This window comes from Lytechinus variegatus, chromosome 7 (assembly GCF_018143015.1).
Source record: "Lytechinus variegatus isolate NC3 chromosome 7, Lvar_3.0, whole genome shotgun sequence".
Lineage (NCBI taxonomy): Eukaryota > Metazoa > Echinodermata > Echinoidea > Temnopleuroida > Toxopneustidae > Lytechinus > Lytechinus variegatus.
In genome coordinates, this window is record NC_054746.1 from 19,409,668 (window position 1) to 19,429,699 (window position 20,032).

The 20,032-nt window shown below is 34.7% G+C and overlaps 1 protein-coding gene across 1 annotated transcript; it reads right to left on the reverse strand.

Moving 5' to 3' along the window:
- Window positions 1–1,969: 1,969 nt before the first annotated feature.
- On the reverse strand, window positions 1,970–15,928 carry LOC121418669 (activator of 90 kDa heat shock protein ATPase homolog 1-like). The gene is made up of 10 exons (XM_041612651.1): window positions 15,763–15,928; window positions 14,188–14,267; window positions 13,665–13,775; window positions 9,202–9,287; window positions 8,052–8,172; window positions 4,949–5,034; window positions 4,232–4,387; window positions 3,518–3,619; window positions 3,180–3,231; window positions 1,970–2,769 (listed from the first exon to the last, which is right to left on the reverse strand). Exons 1-10 carry the CDS (start codon window positions 15,840–15,842, stop codon window positions 2,597–2,599), a joined length of 1,047 nt encoding a protein of 348 aa, XP_041468585.1. The 5' UTR covers window positions 15,843–15,928; the 3' UTR covers window positions 1,970–2,596.
- Window positions 15,929–20,032: the final 4,104 nt, after the last annotated feature.

Sequence of the window (20,032 nt, forward strand, 5' to 3'; positions counted from 1 at the left end):
AAATTTATTATCCATACTTGATATATTGTTTACATTGGTTTTAAAAATGATTGTCATTTGATCAATATTTATTAAACAGGACTGCTTCAGACTACAGTTATTTGGAGGCAAATATTGCGGTATGAATTTCTTTAAGAGTAGCAGATGATTATTTATCATTCTAGTGGGAATATATCCTGGGTAATGATAGAGGAATCAAATGAGTAATAATGAATTGCCTTATGGCCATAATAACTTATCACAATTATGAGGAAGAATGCCAAGTTGGTTCTAATAAAAGCAGAAAAATAGATTTCAAGGTTTCATAAATTTCCAATAGAGGCTAAGAGAGGTTTGAATTTCTTCAATTTTAATTTTGTGACAGGTACAAATTCCTCAATATTATGACTTTTGTAAATTGCATTTTGTTCATTGTTTTAATAGATCAATAGACCTTTCGAAAGAATGTTTGTGACTGACTTTCTACTTACTGCACAAGTTAAAATCAATGGTTTTCAGGATAACCTTTGAGTTAATATGTTAATTTATTATTGTCCAGTATATTTGATATAATTCCTTGGTTCCTAGAAATTATTTTCAGTTCGGTTTATTGTCTCCGGGCTGTGGCCGGTAAGGGTCAAGGGGTTCAAAACTGTCATGCAAAAGAAGCTACATTAACATTGCCAATACGTTTCTAGTAAATCTATTATACGTGCCATCAACATGAATGTTGTGTAGACAAGACAAGATGTACCTTAAAATGCCCATGTTACTGCATCACAAGTATAAATATATAATTTATTACTTACAGTTGTGAGGTACATACAATAAATATTTATCTTAAGTAGACTTTTGAACATTTCTTTCTCAAATAAAAAAAAATTTGACAGTTTCAATGATTTTAAATGAAAATTTGCTTCATTCCTTTAAAAGAAGGGAGTGTCTACAGAAAAATAAATATACAAATAACTGTATAGCATAATGGAATAATAATGCAGTAGAGAAATTTTGGTTCTCTAGGTTTCTCATCACACTTTAATATCGAGGTATGTGTTTGAAAACATGCAAATAAACCTGAGGGATAGGTTCAATACAAACATGCATTTAATAGATATTCAGCACCAACCAAGATGTTAAATAAATTAGATTAAGAATACCAGATATATCAATCAATTTAAACTTCCAAAATCAGGGAGTATTAAAATAAATGTAACACCTTTTTCAATTTTGACTTCTTTATTTCATGTAATTAACATTGGAAATAATGGTACTTGTTTCAGTTTTAGGACTGATTAGCATTGTTTTAGCAAGTGGCTACAAATAATATTTGCTATTTAAAAAATTTGGTGGTATTTCATCTTAGATTATTCAAACCATATCGGAGCTTTTGGCTGATATTTGGAAAAATACCTTAAAGGACTAGTCCACCCCAACAAAAACTTGATTTGAATGAAAAGAGAAAAATTCAACAAACATAACACTGAAAATTTCATCAAAATCGGGATGTAAAATGAGAAAGTAATGGCATTTTAAAGTTTCGCTTCATTTCACAAAACATCTCGGTCGGTTTGAGAAAGTGATGACATCACTCACTATTTCTTTTGTATTTCATTATATACAATATGAAATATTTTTATTTTCTCATTGTCATGTGAAATGAAGTTTCATTCCTCCCTGAACACGTGGAATTCCATTATCTTAACATTTTGTGCTTCAGGCAAGGAGGTCCTAATCGTCAAATTCGTAAAAATTGAAATATTATATAATTCAAACAATAAAAAACAAAAGAAATAGTGAGTGACATCATCGACTCTCTCATTTGGATGTAACTGGCTCCTTCATATAAACTATTTTGTTAAAAATAAGCAAAACTTTGAAATGTCATAACTTTCTTATTTTACATCCGATTTTGATGAAATTTTCAGCATTGTACTTGTCTGATTTTTCTCTATTGATTCAAATCAACATTTTTCTGAGGTGGACTTGACCTTTAATCATCAAATTAAACTTATTCACACACTGAATGAGGAATAACAAACATCTACTTTACATATTTCTGACTAGAAATTGCATCTTGCATTGCCAATTCATATCTCATGTTCATGTATAGCACTGTTAATGGAGACAAAGTTATCGGCAATTCCATAATTTTTTGTTATTAAAAAAAATCACTCTTGACAACTGCATTGGCCCCTTTTTTCTTCACAGTCACAACATTCACAATTCAAGTTCAGTCCCAAAGAAAATGAATCAATGAGGATCTCTACTTTGTTAAGAAACAAAATGGCATTTTTATGTGCACATAATACAGTAGAAATAATGACACTAGCAAATTCAATAGTTTTTATATAAATAAGCACAGCTGTCCAATCAAAATCACAATTTGTACGACAGCACTTGCATAATCCAGGCAAAGATTTACAGGGTAAAAATGGGACAATCATCCTCCACGATCCAAATGTTTTTGAAGCGATCTTCATCATGGCACAGAATTAGCTCATCGTCGAGGATCAAGGGCATATCTCTTAAAGAGGAACAGGGCTAGAACACACAGGGGCACTGTACTCAATGTTCGCCATGAAAAAGCATCCGCAAGTGTCCAGCCACCGCTCTGACGTCAGAAGAGCGAGGCGCCATAACCAAAGGTGCCTTTTATCCTCTGGAAGAAGACGGTATGCCAGCCGTGCCTTGTGCGCTCATAGTCTGCTTTGGGAATGCCCTTTTGAGTGAGCAGGAGTTCAGTGCAGTCGGCTTTCTGATTGAACTGTAGCGTCACCAGCGAGTGGTGTCCTGTATTGATAGAAGATAAATTCAATTCACACATTGTTTTAAATCAGAAAAAAATAATGTACAAGTTAAATTGTAGACTTGTGTCACAAGTTTCACAAGACCTCAAGTTTTATTGGTAACACGACGTTTGCTCTGGTGACAATTGCTCCGGGCTTTATCTCGTCTGATACAGGGTGAGGTTAGGATAGGGTGTAGTGTTAAATCCAGGGTTAATAATGGTTATTCCATTAGTGTGTAGAATTCACAGCGGAGCAATTGTCGCTGGAGCAAATGTCATGGAACCGTTTTATTTTCTACAAAATATTTTAACCCCTGGAAGTCAAGGTTTGTCCAGCCAGTTTGTGAAGCCATTTTACCAGTTTAGAACTTGGTCATTGAAATGTTGACTGAACTAACTGCACAGTTCTTACCTTCATCCCATGACTTGAATCTCCATTTCATGACAATCTTGGAATGGGGTTCCTATAATGATGAGAAAAGATTGTAAAAAATAAAGCACATGTACATTCAATAATCAAACTTAGTTTTTGTCATGATTTTGAAAGGTGGAGAAACTTTCTCAAAGTTATTTTGAAAGATGGTTTATATGGCACTGTCACCAAAATCATAAATCGACTCCTTCCTGCTGAAAGTCACATTAAAAAATATATGTATGAGACTAATTATAAAGTGTGCCCAAATGTTTCATCAATTGTGTATTATTAAGAAGGCGAGTACAATGGAACAATTATTTTTTAAATTTACTTACTAATGAAACAAACTCTCCCGAGATGTTGCCATCTAACATGGTGAATTTTCCTCCAGCTTCGGCGTTCAATGTAGCTTTGGCTTGAGTGAAGGCTTGCAACCGCTACAAATAAGGAGAAACAGTGATCAACCAGGTGACTATTGAATTCCGTCATTTCTATAGGATTTTCATTTTCAGTAAACTAGGTTAATCCATCCAGAAAATTGGTTGAGGGATTATCTCCACAATGGGTTCAAAGCAAGGGTCATTGCCAAATGTTATTCATCATATCAGACATATATATCTATAAAAGCCAAATTACACAAACCAACAGTTTGAAGCACTTGAATTTCTTCTGTTTACTCCTCTTGATATCACGGTACATGGTATCACGGTATCATCCAATGATAATAATGAACTATTTCATGGTGAAAGGTTTTATTACTTTAAATTGCCATACCCAATCCATTTATGTTTCAAACGTCTATTAAAATGTCAAATATTAAAAAAAAGGCAATACACAATTTTCTCTCAGAGTTTGAGATACATTGATTAAGAAGCTCTATATATCGTGAAATTTCTTCAAAACCATATTATTATATTTTCATATTATATTATATTAGGACCATATCTGTTTGATTAAAAAATTGGAAAGCTCTTAGCCGGCATAGAGCAAAAAAAAATGCACTTACATGGTTCAGTTTGAAAAAAATACTTTCATGTACATGTACTTACATCTACTTCAGTGAATGCCAAATAGAGCATAGCAGATTCACATTTGAATTCTTCTGATAATTCCAGTTTACGTGTATCTATTTTAACCCCTAGGTTGAGCCCTTTCATCTGTGATGCACTTGTGTCATTGTCTGTTTTCTTTACTGGTATCGGCTCCTGTAATTAAAATGAAAAAGGGAAATGTTTTTTATTGTTTCTAGCTGTTGTTATGGTAACAAATTCAGTTCTTTCTGTAATGTTTTTTCTCTCTCTTTTTTTTTTAAATGGGGCCTTGGAACACAAAATATACACATTTAGTATTCCTGGAGCTCAGAAAGCCAATGACAAAGTTTATCAGCATGATCATTTCCAGCCCCTTTCATGATTAAAAGTGGTTTATACAATAAACAAAATATGTAGATATTGTGACTGGGAACCCAAACAAATTAAATTTATTGAATAAAAAGCAAATGTTTATTTCATATCCTCAACATTTTAATTGCTTTTATGGAGTACATATTCAAATGAACTAGTAATGAATTGAAATAGTGACAGCTATTTTTGGAGGGTATTACCAAAATTAAAAATAGGTTTAAATTGGTTTATACCAGACACAGTGGGACCACAGGTGTACGCCACAAAATGAAGTTTAGATTCAATTACTTGTATTCTTTCAATAAGGATTTCTTAAATTCTTGATGAATTATTAGATAAGAAATATAATGAGAAAACCCATACTGGTAATGATGATTTCTTGGCATCAATGGTATTGACTGGTGAGCTGTCCTGGGCTTTCGATGGTAGGATCATCCCTTGACTGAATTCTACATGATCATATTGAGAATAAGGAAAAAAAACATGAAAAGTGAGGAGGGATGGGAGAGACAGTGTGAGGAGATGGGGAGATTGATGGAGGGGTAAGAGTGAGAGAGGGGAAAGAATGAGAGTGAGATAGATAAAGTACTAATTTTTGTTCAAACAAGTAAAAAAGGCAACCTTTTCATGATGAATACAGAAGGTCCTCTGCTAGGGAAATGGGAAAATTAGGAAGGGTCATATATTAATATCACGTAACTAAAAAGAAATGAATAAAGAAATATGGCAGGTTAAATTAATAATCATGTGGGAAACAAGTGGAGCACCTCTGGCAGTCTCATCTGCATTCAATATAGCAGCAGCACTGACTTCGAAAATGACTATAAAATCATTATCTATACAAAAATACCATAATATGCTACTACGTTCATTGACCCTAAATGATATTTGACCTTGATCAAGTGACCTATGACTTGTGCAAGATGAGCAATGATACTGGATTACCTGTATGTCCACATTTAATCAACTATATCCATATAAAACTTTCAAAGTAATGATGGCAATTCAACAATTACCTACAACTTGGCCAAGTTCATCGACCTTAAATGACCTTTGACCATGGTCATGTGACCTGAAACTCGCACAGGATGTTCAGTGATACTTGATTACTCTTATGTCCAAGTTTTATGAATATAGATCCATAAACTTTCAAAGTTTTGATGGTAATTCAACAAATATCCTCAATATGGCCAATGTTCATTGATACTAAATGACCTTTAACCCTAAAAAGGCGGGGGGGGGGGGGCCCCCTCGCCATTTTTCGTGATAAATCCGCCGCTTGAAATTTTTTGACCGCGTGGCTCACTGACTCTTTACTTTCAAGTCTCTTGCAACTTTTGAGACCAAAATTGTGACCCCCGGGTTCGCGGTTCCGAAATTACGCAACATTTCATAAGTGCATGCAGACCCAAAATTACTAAAAAACGTGAATTTGTGTACAAATCCAATGCAAATAGTGTTTTTAGCCAAAATTCATAAATGTATCAGTATTTTTCCTTTTGCTGCTTAAAATCAATTAATTTTATCTTTTTTATGGTCAAAATAATGTCCCCGACAATTTCCATTGAAAAAACAATATAAAACAAAAAGTCGTATAACAAAGAAATACATAAAAAATATATAAAACAATAGAATACATAAGAAAAAAAATTTGATGTTGAAATTTTTTAAAAATAAATTTGATCAGATGCCTATCTAGAGTATGTGAAACAAAAATTAGCACTTTATGGGCATTCTTTTATTAATTAGAGCAAACTAATGATTTTACGCAGAAATTAGCATAATTAATGACACATGAGATTTTTCGCAGAATTTGATATTAAAGTTTTGTAGAAAATGCCATGGGTAACACGCGTGCCAATTTTCGTCACAATCGCGATCAACGGCCGAGATCATAAGGGGGGGGGGGCTGAATCAGCCCCCCCCCCCCGTCTTCTTAGGCGTCGAAATAGCCCAGTCTATTTAGGGTTAACCTTGGTCATTTGACCTGAAATTTGCAAAGGATGTTCAGTGATACTTGATTACTCTTATGTCCAAGTTTTATAACTAGCTCCATAATTTTAAAAAGTTATGATGGAAATTTAACAAATACCCTCAACAGTTCACTGACACTAAATGACCTTTGACCTTGGTCATGTGACCTAAAACTCGGGCAGGATGTTCAGTAATACTTCATTACCCTTACGTATGATTCATAAACTAGGTCCATTTACTTTCTAAGTTATGACATTTCAAAATCTTAATCTTAGGTTAAGATTTCGATATTGATTCCCCAACATGGTCTAGGTTCACTGACCCTAAATGACCATTGACCGTGGTCATGTGACGTCCAAGTTTCAAGTTATGATATCATTTTAAAAAAAACTTAACTTTAGGATGTTGACAATGCTGCTGCCATCGGAAAAGCAGCGCCTATAGTCTCGCTCTGCTATGCAGGCGAGACAGAAAACTAGTTTATTTGGAATTGTTCATAGCATAGGAAGGGAAGCGATAACAGTGATATACAGTGCGTCCCAGAAAAAACGAAACCGAGATTTAGCGATCATTTATCATTATATAATCATAATAAAATAGACAAATGACCTACCAATTTATAGCTTAGAATCTCCTCTTTCAACTCATATTACTTAGATTATTTCTCATTCACGCATGAGTGAGCAAATACAATTTGAAGAATGGATATCAAAAACTCATTTGGCGGGGGGTATCTGGGTTTCAAAGAGAAAACCACATTTTTGAAAAGTTCAATATCTCCTCTTTAATTTGATACCTAAATTACAGAAAATGATCAAGAAATAACAAAGTTCTGGTCATTTGAAATAAGGCTTGAATTTCAATAATTTCATAAAATGAAGAGGTTCTCCAGGCTGGCTTTCAAACTCACTCGATATTCCGTTTTGTTGACGATCAGCCATGCATTAAATCTTTTGTTCACCATGCGAAAGCTTCTGTGGGAAACCGGTGAAAACACATTTATCTCATGAAATTATGGAAATACAAGCCTTATTTCAAATGACCAGAACTTTCTTATTTCTTGACCATTTTCTGTAATTGAGGTACCAAATTAAAGAGCAGATATTGAACTTTTCAGAAATGTGGTTTTCTTTTTGAAACCCAGATACCCCCCACCAAATGAGTTTTTGGTATCCTTTCTTCAAATTGTTTTTGCTCACTCATGCGTGACTAAAAAATAACCTAAGAAATATCAGATGAAAGAGGAGATTCTAAGCTTTAAATTGGTAGGTCATTTGTCTATTCTATTTATGATTAAGTTATGATAAATGATCGCTAAATCTCGGTTTCGTTTATTCTGGGACGCACTGTATAGCTTATTACTCCTAGAGCAAGAGGAAATTATAATTGTAAATTCAGAACACACATTACTGTCAGGGCAACAAAACCTTGTATTTCAAAATAATTCAAATGTATTCAGTATTCTGTTGCCAAAATTCCCTTTGAGTATTACCTTTTTTCAGTGCCTTTGTGTAGTCTCCTATTTTCTGTCGAAGGACTGGGATTCCTTTGCTCTTCATAACCTCTCTCAGTGTGTTTGATTCTGGTGTTGCAGTGTTTGTTGAAATGTCAATCTGTAGAAAGAATTACAAGTTAAAGATAAATGCCAGTTGTGGTAATGATCTGAAATGACTTTTTACAGAATCCAATATAATGACCATCCAAGTGTCTAGAGTGAATAAAAAATATGTGGTAAAGGATTCTGGAATAAATTGTGTAATTGCTGAGAAATAAACAAAATAAGCGTGGATTCAGGCACTTACGTCGGATCTTTATTCCAGCAATAATAATATACACTGTCCCACGTGTGCCTATCTGTGTTTGCGATCTTCAGTGTGATCGTTTTTCAACTTAGATTTCATGATTTCACAAAGTTCAGTTTATACCAGATCTAGATCCACAATGATATAATATTACTTAACCTTGGTTTACAGACTTTCTCACGAAATCAGTGTTTTGCTGCAACTACCTCCACTAAGCTTTAAATGCAATATCATACCAGGATGTATGATAAAGAAGATGACATACAAAAACTGGGACAGCATGCGAAAGCAACCCAGTCAAGTCTTATTTCAATTCCATCATTCATTTCTGCATGATTACATGAAACTAGTTTACATGGCATGGCCATGACCAACATAAATGGAAATATAAAATGATTTAACAAAAAATAAGATTGAAATTTCAAGACTTATGCACGCAGGATTGCCACATTCTATTATCTCACAATACAAACCACAAGAATACATCATGAACACTGAAGATACACATGGATAGTGACAGAAATAGAATTACAGATACTGTGATGAAATTCTATTCATAATTCTAAATAAATCCATTGAATTAAATTTATTTAAGATTTTCTAACTGTATATAAAGAGTATAATTCACTGATGTTTCTTTCTACAAGGAGAGAAGACTCAAAATGAAGTAAATACATGTATATACCACTTATGTTATAAACCAAAATAATGGCTTTAACTCTGGCTGGCCAGAGAAATACATGTACTTCACTTTTCATAAAGAAAAGTATGCACTGTGGGGTTTTCTTCAGTTTAATAAAACACACAAAGAAAACCTCTTCATGTTCGATAAATACATACATTAACATCATCAACTCCATTTTCATCACTGAGATTTGGCATCGAGATGGTCCCTTCTAATTCAGTGGTGCAATCCTTCAGAGTACCTATCAATAACAACAGACAGACAAGAAACATTTATACCTGATCATCTGTTCAAGTTTTCTAATGGGGTGTGGTAAGAAAATATTTGCAACCAATTGCAATTTTCATTGTATAAAATTGATGGATCAAGTTTACTAAAGGGCAATTCCATGATTAAGTGGACATGACCATCAAATTTTAGAAATGGTCAAACCTGAACAAGTTTGGTATCATATTAAAGCTAAAAGACTGAATTTTTCAATTCTGTCCATAATAACGAAAAATTTGGTCCTTAAGATGCCAAATATGCAAATTAAATTAGCATAATTAATTTTGTTTAAATGTGTGAAAAATGCATTAAAATTAAATATGTGTAGCAAGTGTTCCATTGAAAGATTCATAAAAATCTAAATGTGTTTTTCTGAGTTTTAGGGCTGAATTTCATAACAGGTTCACCAAAGTTCAAAATTTTCTTTGCGTTATGCTTCAGCGAACATTTAAACTCTCATGATAAATAATGTCACGGTGTTACAGTAAAAACTGATGTTTTTTAAATTTTATGAAAACTACACAAACAATATAAAAATCTTTTAGTGCCCAAATCATTCTCACATATAACTATCATATACAAGTACTTACAAGTTAATTAGTCAGTTTGTTAATTAATTAAAAGTTACTTAAATCATGTCACGGTGTTACAATAACTGTAACACCGTGACTATAACACCGTGACCTACATTGCTATTGCACAGAAAGCATAGTAGGTTCCTGCCAAATGATGTTTGTTGAAGTGACCAGCTGATTTCTGTCAGTTGGGATGGAGGCTTGACTGTTTCCAGGAAAGGTATAAACAAAGAGACCATGGAGAAAATCACAAGAAGAGATGAAACCCATGCTTTTATTGCGGGTTTGGATTCTGGGGGGGGGGGCACTTACACTGACGAGTGGATACCATGCGCGACGATAGGGCACGTTACGTACGTAACGTGATAAGGGTGTCAAAAACACGAAAATTATGAAAAAAGGGTATCTATTTCGCTAGGAAAATTACGCGTTAAGGGTCGATTTTGCGGGGATGATAAAACAAAATTAACATGTTTTATAAAGGATGTCCTTTTTGCCCCAACACTTCGTGTTTAGAGTCCGTTTTGCGCGAGGCGTAAAAGGTGGGGTCGTACTAAACCAAATAAGGTAAAGCCGACGACCGAAGGACCCGTAACAATAAAACATTCCTGTACTTGTTTAGGGGTTCATTTCAGGAATATTTGCCAAGAGTATCGATTTGTTTCCTATACTTGTTAAGGGTAGGGTTTCATACGCCAATACTTGTTAAGGGGTGCATTTTCAGAATATGGAAATTACGTGTTTAGGGTGCTTTTCGAGACCCCATGGTCGCGCATGGTATCCACTCGTAAATGGAAGTGGCCCCCCCCCCCGGGTTTGGATACATCAACGCAAGAATGACTGATGCACCACCATCTGAGGATGCAATCAAGATCGGAGACTGCATCTTGGTGCAGTATGAAGGTACTCGGCAGAAATCGCTCAAATATGTGGCACAATTGATTGATATCCAAGACGGTGAATTTCATGTCATACACTATCATAAGAGTGATGAAAGGGGTACTCTTTTTGTTGCAAAGGATGTCACTGACAAGTATGGTTGGGTTGAAGAAAAACAAATAGTGAGAAAGTTGCCAGCACCTGTTATGGATAACAGAGAGCAGTACCACTTTGCAATGCCAATCCAGGAAGCAAACTAAAAAGGACTTCAAGAAATCTTACAAATTTCTATAACATCTTGGAAATTGAGCGAATATCTACATGCAAGTCTGTAGATGCTGTGTGTTAATTTTTCTTCCTGTAATCGTTATGGGCTCAACTTATCTTTGTATACGTACATGTACATGCATAATTACCATAAAGTTGCAATTAAAAGTATATATCAGTTTGCTGAGTGTTTCTATTAAGCTTTTTTTCTTTGTCTTCTTGTAAAATTGTATTTCAATTAATCTGCATATTTACATTAAAGTTTTTCTGCATTAGAGAGAGTTCATAACTTTTTTGAGTAAAACTTTTCCCGTATCTTATGAATGAAACATGGGGGCCTACAAGAACCGTCACAGTGTTACAGTGTATATAGTTTTATTTTTTGTTGTTTTTGTTAGTGAAATTTTTAACTAGATTTTTCATCCTCATTAATTACATGTACTCTGATGTATGACATAAATTTTATTGATAAAAGATTGCTCAATGATACCTTTTAGATTACTATAGGTTAAGGAAGAATGATGTGAAAATTCTACATACGTTTTGTACATGCAGTTCAGAAGTCACGGTGTTACAGTCACGGTGTTACAGTGCATTTGTTTATAATATGTATCATCATTGTCATGTTTATTGATTATTTTTCTATAAACTACTTAGTTATTACTGTCAAGTCTCTACTTTATCTCAACAACATAATCTCTTTTTAAAATGTTCAGTAACTTCACAGAGTTTATTAAATGAATAAAGTACGAGAAAATGCATGTCCATTTTGAGTCACGGTGTTACAGTTGTAAATTAATTATGCATAATTCATTAATTAGCATGAAGTTAAAGATTTTTGTTGTTGTTGTAGGTTACTTGTGATTAGAGTCATAGTTACATAATCCAATTTTTTTCAAAAGATAAATAGTTTGTTGGTATTCCACATTTAATGAGTAAATAGGTGTTCCAAAATGTCACGGTGTTATCGTGGAATTGCCCTAAAGCCAATTAATTTCAATTTTCTTTATCAAAAAGCTGACCAGAAACTGAATATTAGACTGCTAATAATTGCAAGACTTGCAATTGATTTGGGATACTAAATTGACTATCAATTGATTGCGAGTTTCTTGCAAAGCTCCATTAGTATTTTTTTAATGACGCTAATAATTAATATATCTTTCTGCATCTTATGCTATACTATTAGACTTGAAATAGTAACTACTGTATTCTATAGGGGGAAGGCGGGGTAAGTTGTGACACTTTTTGCATTTTGCATGTTAGAATTGATATGACTTGTACAATTGTAGAAATAAGTACCTTGCCTTTAAATTTGATTCTTGGGAAATGTTTTTCACCTACATATAACTTTCTACCCCCACACTGAAAGTCATCGTGACCTTTGAAAAAACCGATGTCAAATGGCTCAACTTGCCCCATATATGGGGTAAGTTGTGCCACCGTCTGGGGTAAGTTGAGCCACAAAAACTACGTACAAAATGTATGGGGGGAGAACCAGCATGTCAATTTTTTGTTTAAAGTCTTTTCACTTGCTAAATCTCTATAAATACTAACATCCTTTAAAAGGAAAAAAGCAGTCATGTAAATTTGCTCCTTTCAGCCTGTATTTCAATCGATTTTTATGGTTTGTTTGTTTTTTAAGATACATTACCATAAGAATTACCATGGCTCAACTTGCCCCATGCTGTTTGGCTCAACTTACCCCAGTCCGAACTTAGTGCGATAATTTTGTATCCACACATTTATTATGCATCCATCATATAAAAGACTATGACAAGAATGAAGATCCATACCTGGACTAACAATGTTGTTATCATGTCTTTACTATATTTAAAGACGTGTGTGTGAATAAAGCACTTATCTATTTCACACTCCTTTTTACTTTTTTGACTGAAATTCATACTTTTCCCTCTAAAAAACTACTTTTTGTTTCAAAGTGGAAAACAATGTGGTGGTGGGGTTAAGGGTTATGCTATGGGTCATCAATACATGACACCACCACAATGTCTGACTCATTCATTATTGGCCTGGGGCTGGTGGCTCAACTTGCCCCTATGCTCAACTTACCCCGCCTTCCACTATAATTTTTCCATCTATTTTTTAGTTTATTTCATAATGAAGGTTAAGATTTCTGTCTTTTATATGAACAAATAAACCTAAAGAATGGATATAAAGAGGACAAATTATACTTTTCGTTCCAATGCAAATGAAATAATGTTCCTTTGGATGAGATACTTTTCACTTTGATTAAGGAAAAATGAATAAATTCACTGATACTTGATTTTTCTTTTGAAGTCATTAAAGAGCAATGCAGAAACCAATACAACAAAACAATGCAAAAAGACCAGGAATTTTCAATCGTGTAAAAATTTGACGCATACATATTTATTTTTGCAAAGCTCTCCATGTAGTTCTTCAATGTACGTGTAGATGGGGCACTTCATATACTGTGTAGATATCTCCTCTGATAGGAGAGGTGCAGGAGGCATTATTACATCGATTATCAGGTTTTTCATGCTGTGGCAGCAATCATCAAAAAAAACACACAAAAAAGGAGTAATATATCAACCCTTTATAGCAGAAAACAAGACAAAAAAGGTAATAAGGTTATGGATACTGCTCAAACCCACCTTTCCATTTCAACTTAACATCCCATTCATAAAAGAAGATCAGTTTTGCCTTCCGATTGCTGGCAGAGGCTTCACCATTCATCTCCTTCACTTCATAAATCTCACACTGACCTAAAAAGAAACAAAAATCAAATCCAAAACAAGGATAAGAATTTTGGAAATCCCAAACATCTAATATAAAAAATACTTTCGCTCGGCAAAACTAAATCACAGGGGCCAAAGAATGGTTTGAAAGTGGGGGGCTGACCATAACTCAATTAGTGACTCAATGGCTCCACAAAATAGTCAAACACACAATATTTTCATAAGTCCTCATAATTACTTTAAAATTCCATTTAATTCACCTGCTCAAATCTACCTTGTCCTTCCATTACTGTAATTTCAAGATGATTTCCAATTAAATTCTGAGAGTTGTGTGCATTCCATGTGAGAAAAAAAGGCAAAAACAAATGGGCTTGATGCATATAAAGCAAAGGACCTCATTGTGAAATGAATCAAATTTCTCTAAGAAATTACAACTTACCCCTTTCATCTTCCACCTTGATATTTGTTAATAGTTCAGTCAATTTCTCTTTTGACCACTTTGATGCATCTCTTTCTGTCCTGTTCATAAAAAAGTATGGACAACATCAAAGAATAATGCAATATAAGGTTTTTTTAATAATATTTTTACTCTATAACAAATTATCCATAGATCAGATGGTAAAATTTATTTGTTGCAATACCATAAATATTATTCTGCATGTTATGAAAACATGACATTAAAAAAAACCTTCATTTCCTTTGCAAAATGCAAGACCAAAGGAAATTCAAATCTGCTGCCACCTTGGCATTTGTCATGGAAAGTAATGTAAATGGGCGGATACTGAGATGATTGAAAAAAAAAGCTGCATGGTTTCAATTGTCTGGCTGGCAGTTGGCATGTAACGACTGTGCGATTGTTTTCCATGAAAAAAAGGTGAGATGATGGATGCAAAAAGATCTAGAAAATCACTCAGCAATGTTCTCACAATTCCTAAAATAAACTTTAATCTATATTATTATTATTATTTATTCGGCATTTTACAATACATAAATTATAGTACAATACAAATTATATAAACAATAGGACATACATGACATAGTACAAGGGACCTGGAAAAGAGATGAAGGAGCTGTCTGGGTTTGGAAAAGGTTAACTAAATTACCATGACCCACAGGTCTTCCTTCCCACACACCTTTACCTCCATCCAGGTCAGTAAAGAATATAAAGAGAAACTGAAACTAGCAACGGTTAATTTGAGGGAAACAAATGTACAATGGATCAATCAGCAATCATCATTTCAATTGATTCATTGCAATATAAATAATTAAAGAAAAGAATGCAATGATTTGATTGCATATGCAATCTGCCAGATGGGGAAATGCCTTTCTAGACCTTGTTTACATGTAGAATGAATCTGTTGAATAAAGGGCCAGGGGCTGTTGATTCGTGAACGAAACACATGACAAACATAGTGCTGTTAGTGTTACATGGGGCCGATTGCATGAAAGGGTCTTGGCAAGGACCATCTTTCGTGTCGCCCATCTTTTATGATGCGCCATGTGAAACTCATTTTAAATAAATCATCTGCAAACATATTTCATTCGTCCGTTAAAATAAACAAAATATATATTTATAAAATGATGTGATATATCATGAAATTGTATAAAAATAAAATCTGATTTAAAAGCAAGCTAACGAATCTTATTCTTTATCATAAATTTCAGAAACACCCCGCTTATAGCGTATGATAAAAGATGGGCGACACGAAAGACGGTCCTTGGAAAGACCCTTTCGTGCAATCGGCCCCTGGAATCCAGGAAATTCCACGAAGTTACTAGTATACTATTTTCCATGATGAAACGACTGCGGACATGGCGTAGCGCCCCTGACAAACACAATCACACGCAAACGCAAGTTACGAGGCGGACACCACAAGGTCAAGGCAACCCAGCCCGACAGGCCCGGCACTTTAATCTCCCAATGAGTGCTGCGGTACCAAGTTCTAACTAAGTTCTAGTACGAGTACGACTGCCAATGACTACGTTCGAAAAAAAAGCGTGTAATCCCACTTACCAATGCCAATTATTGACGTTTGTAGCATCTGCTCGTTCCTCCACAATCCATCGAGGATCTCCTTGTCCCCACTTAGCCATTTATAAGGAAAATATATGACTTTTCTTTGTATATATCGAGGAGTGAGAATGAGGTGAGATATCGAAATCTACAGCTACGCGTGTGTACGTACGTGTACGTACGTACGTATATCAGAAAATGCTAGAATTGTTATACTTTAATACCGGTAGTCTTATTTAATCAAACACTTATTTTTACTTTCTTTTTCATATTTTTACAATATATTGCTAACCCTTTAATTTTGTTCTATTATGATATTACATATATTTCATTACGTTCATCTATGTTTATACGTAATCACATTTTCAAAAATGTAAGGTTTGACTTTTAGTTCAATCGAAAATTTAAGAAAACTGTCTGTAATGTAGACTAAAATAATGACGCAAGGGTTGTGGGCGTTGTGGCGTGCGCCTGTAATCCAAGCTATGTGGGGAAGTTACAAATTGATGCAGAGGTTCGAGGTTCGAGCCCTGGTCACGTCTTTCGGATGGTGACGTTAAAGGTCGGTCCCAGACGTAAATAATCATATCTGATTGAGACACGTCTGACAAAACTCAAACACACACACACACACACACACGGTTCTCAATTACTGCACATGGTACAGTGCATAGAGTGGTTCACTTTCGTATACCATCGATGATTGATGACCATATCTTAGTTTGAGTTATACTGGTGTATATACCATCCCGGTGTACCATATCTCTATGATTACTTCGAGCCGGGCTTCCAGCGCGAAGTGCGAGCTGAAGCTTTTTGATATAAATAATAAAGAGGGATTTTAAGTAGTTTCAGAATTCACATAGAAGTATATAGAAGGGCAACAAAATTAGTCCCAGTTAAAATCCCAACTCTGGAGTAGTATCTAACAGTCAGTGGTATGATATGATTGAAACATTTCAATAATTACGATCAATGTACAAAACTTAATCTAGAAAAAATAGCATAGTGAACACCCGAGTGAACATACCAGAAGTCACGATACCGCTAGTGAAACAAAGAGGCAAAAGAGGACAGCAACTTCCCACCGGGGTATGCCATTCGATGTAACGTTGTAGCTTTGGTCAATCTGGAGTCTGTTTGGTAGATGTGCATGCAGTAACTTCCTATCAACAACACAATCTTACAAAAAAAACCCACACAAACAAAAGCGCCCAAACATGCCAAAGGAACAACGAATTCTATCTTAGGGACCGCGAAACGGTTTTGATAGATGCATGGGCTTGGAATAATTAAGGGGGGGGGGATATAGTGCAAAAAAAAACAACACAATCTGATTGTCATTTTTACGTTTTGAACACTATTGTTGGGGGGGGGGAGGCTTCATTCACCACTTCCGTGCCCCTGTTTATTTGTTTTGATGATGATCCTTCCATTGTCAGGATTTTATATCGATAAAATTTTTAATTTGAATTCTTAAGAAACTGTAGCATTCACGTCTTTTCTTTGCTAACCAAGAAGTGATAGATGTGTGGAACAGTCTCCCAGAAGATGTAGTTACTGCTTGTTCAGTGATTTATTCAAGAATAGACTGGATAAGCATTGGGAGAAGTTTACCTATGATGTTGATTGATTTTCGATTCTCGTGTGTTTTTCATGACCTTTTTTTTTGCTGTCTACGATACCCCTGCCACCCCTCCCTGCCAACATAAGTAGTGCATCTAATTTTGTCTGAAGGAGAGCAGCAATTGACTTGATCGATAAACAGGCTTATGTCCTACAACAAAATTCAAAAGTTAATGACACAATATTGAAAGTCACTGTTCTTTTTTCCGTGGTGATGAGTGAGTTTCTGATTTTTCAGCGGTTTCTTATAATTGTTTTCATGCACCTTAACATCAACATTAACATGCAATATGTAACGCACCTCTGCACAATCACACATAAGAAACAAACAAAAGGTATTTAAAACCACGACTCAAACCATGTTATCTCACAGAACCATCATCACTATACACAAATTACAAAAAAAAAATGAAGATTGATTGATTGATTTTATTTGGCAAGTCACCATAACATATATACAGTAGCATTAAAACAACAGGCTTGCACAGGATGACCCACGAAAGCTTATTTCCAGTGGGGTCGACGTCCTGAATTAAGATAATAAAATGGTATAATTATACTATTTACATATTAGAAATGAAGAAAAAAAAACAGAATTTAGTATTACCAATAAATTAGATATATAGACAATGAATAAGATATATACAAGAATATAACGAAGAAGAAGAAAAGAAAGAGAAGGAGAAGGAAAAGGAGGTACAGAAGAAGAGTGGGGACGAGGAGAAGGAGACGGAAGAAACGAAGGAAAATAAATAAGGAGAAGAACAGCAAAAACGGTTACGACAATAACAACACGAAGAGGAGAATAGGAAGAGATAAAAGAAATAGAAAGAATAGAAGAAAGGACATATCGAAGCTTCAATCAAACTATGTAAAATACAATACCTGATGGTAGAGAAGAGAAAAGAACTAGGTCAGTATTCAGGTTAAATCAACCGTATAACATATCATTTGCATCTTCTTTTTTACTCTCAAGTGAAAGATATTCTTTCAATTTCCTCTTAAAGAAGCAGTGGCTTGATTTGAATGGATTTTCTATGGAAGCTTAAAAGTGCCACCCATGCATATGTTGAGATAATTATCTTGGGAAGTCGACATCTTACGAGCGAAAAGACCAGATGACGAGATGCCGGATCTCATCATGTCCACATCTTCCAGAAGAGATGATCAGATGACAAGATCCCGGATCTCATCATGTCGACATCTTTTAGAAGAGATAGATGACAAGATCCCGGATCTCATCATGTCTACATCCTTTTGAAGAGATGATCAAATGACATATTCATGGATCGAAGATCTTGTCATCTGATCATCTCTTCAAAAGGATGTTGACATGATGAGATCCGGGATCTTGTCATCTGTGAGATAGGCATCGTGAAATTCCTTCTCCCTAAAATATCCCAATTTCAGGTCAGCTCGCGCTTCGCGCTCGCATCTGTTATTGATTACAAAAAGTGCTTAGAATATTCATTCTTTAGATCTTGATATAAAAAAATAGGCTCATGCATGCTTCGCCCTCGTATAGGTCGATATACTGAGACACCAATCGTCTCTTTCCTAAAAATAATTTCAGTTTTACATGTTCATTTTCAGGTCTGAACATCAATAATTTTCAGTTCGCGCCTATAGCGCTTGCATTCATTGTTTACGTTGGATACGAATCACGTTCATGATTAAAAAGACTTAGAATTTTCCGTCTTATAACACCAAAAAAACAAAGTTTATTTCCAAGTAGTCTTCTCCAAATTTTCAACACAAACCTGACTTCTTCGTCAGGGATACAAAGCTCACAGTGACAAGATATTGAAAAGTAGTCTATAATAACATTGTCATATCATAAAACTATTTTTTTTTTCGTCAGATTCCGTTGCTGGTCTTTATACAAAGTCAAATTAATGAAGAGGATTTTTATCTCCCTTCAGTGCGTGATGATAAGTTTTGACAATTAAACCAGTGGTGTAGCTATAGGGGGCACGTGCCCCCCTGAGAATATGTGAGCCCCCCCCTCCCCAGGTGCCCCCCTGAGAAAAAATGGCCGACGGAGCAAAAAAAAGAGAAAGAAGACAAGAAAAGAAAAAGGATAAAGAAGGGGAAAGACAGAAGGAAAAAAACAGAAGAAAATAAGAGGAGAAAGACGAGTGAATAAAATAATATTGTGGGAAGACTTGCAAATCAAAATCTTTCATGTTACTAAATAAAATTTTCGCTCGCGCTTCGCGCTTGAATTGCCTTTGCGATGAGAATCATATCTTTCTCAACAGGCTGATATGGAGCTTAAAATATCAAGTTTTGAAGTCAATTTCATCTCGGACATCAAGCTTTAGTTATTTTTTTCCATTCAAAATTTAATGCACTCTGTAAAATTTCTGCTAATATGGTCTACATATCAACATTTTAAACTCCGCAACTGTGTGGTCGCATTATTTGATTTGCCAAGTTCCTATATTGTCTTCGTGTATTCCATAACATTATCAAAATATCCATTTTCAGATGTGACAGTCAAAAGTAGGCCTATAAGTTAGCGCTGCGCGCTCGCATTTGATTGGTGAGTACTCTATAAATTTAATATATACACAACAAAAAAAGTAAGTCCCCCCTAAATCAAATTGCTGTAATTTTTGAATGGAATTATTTTGAGATATAT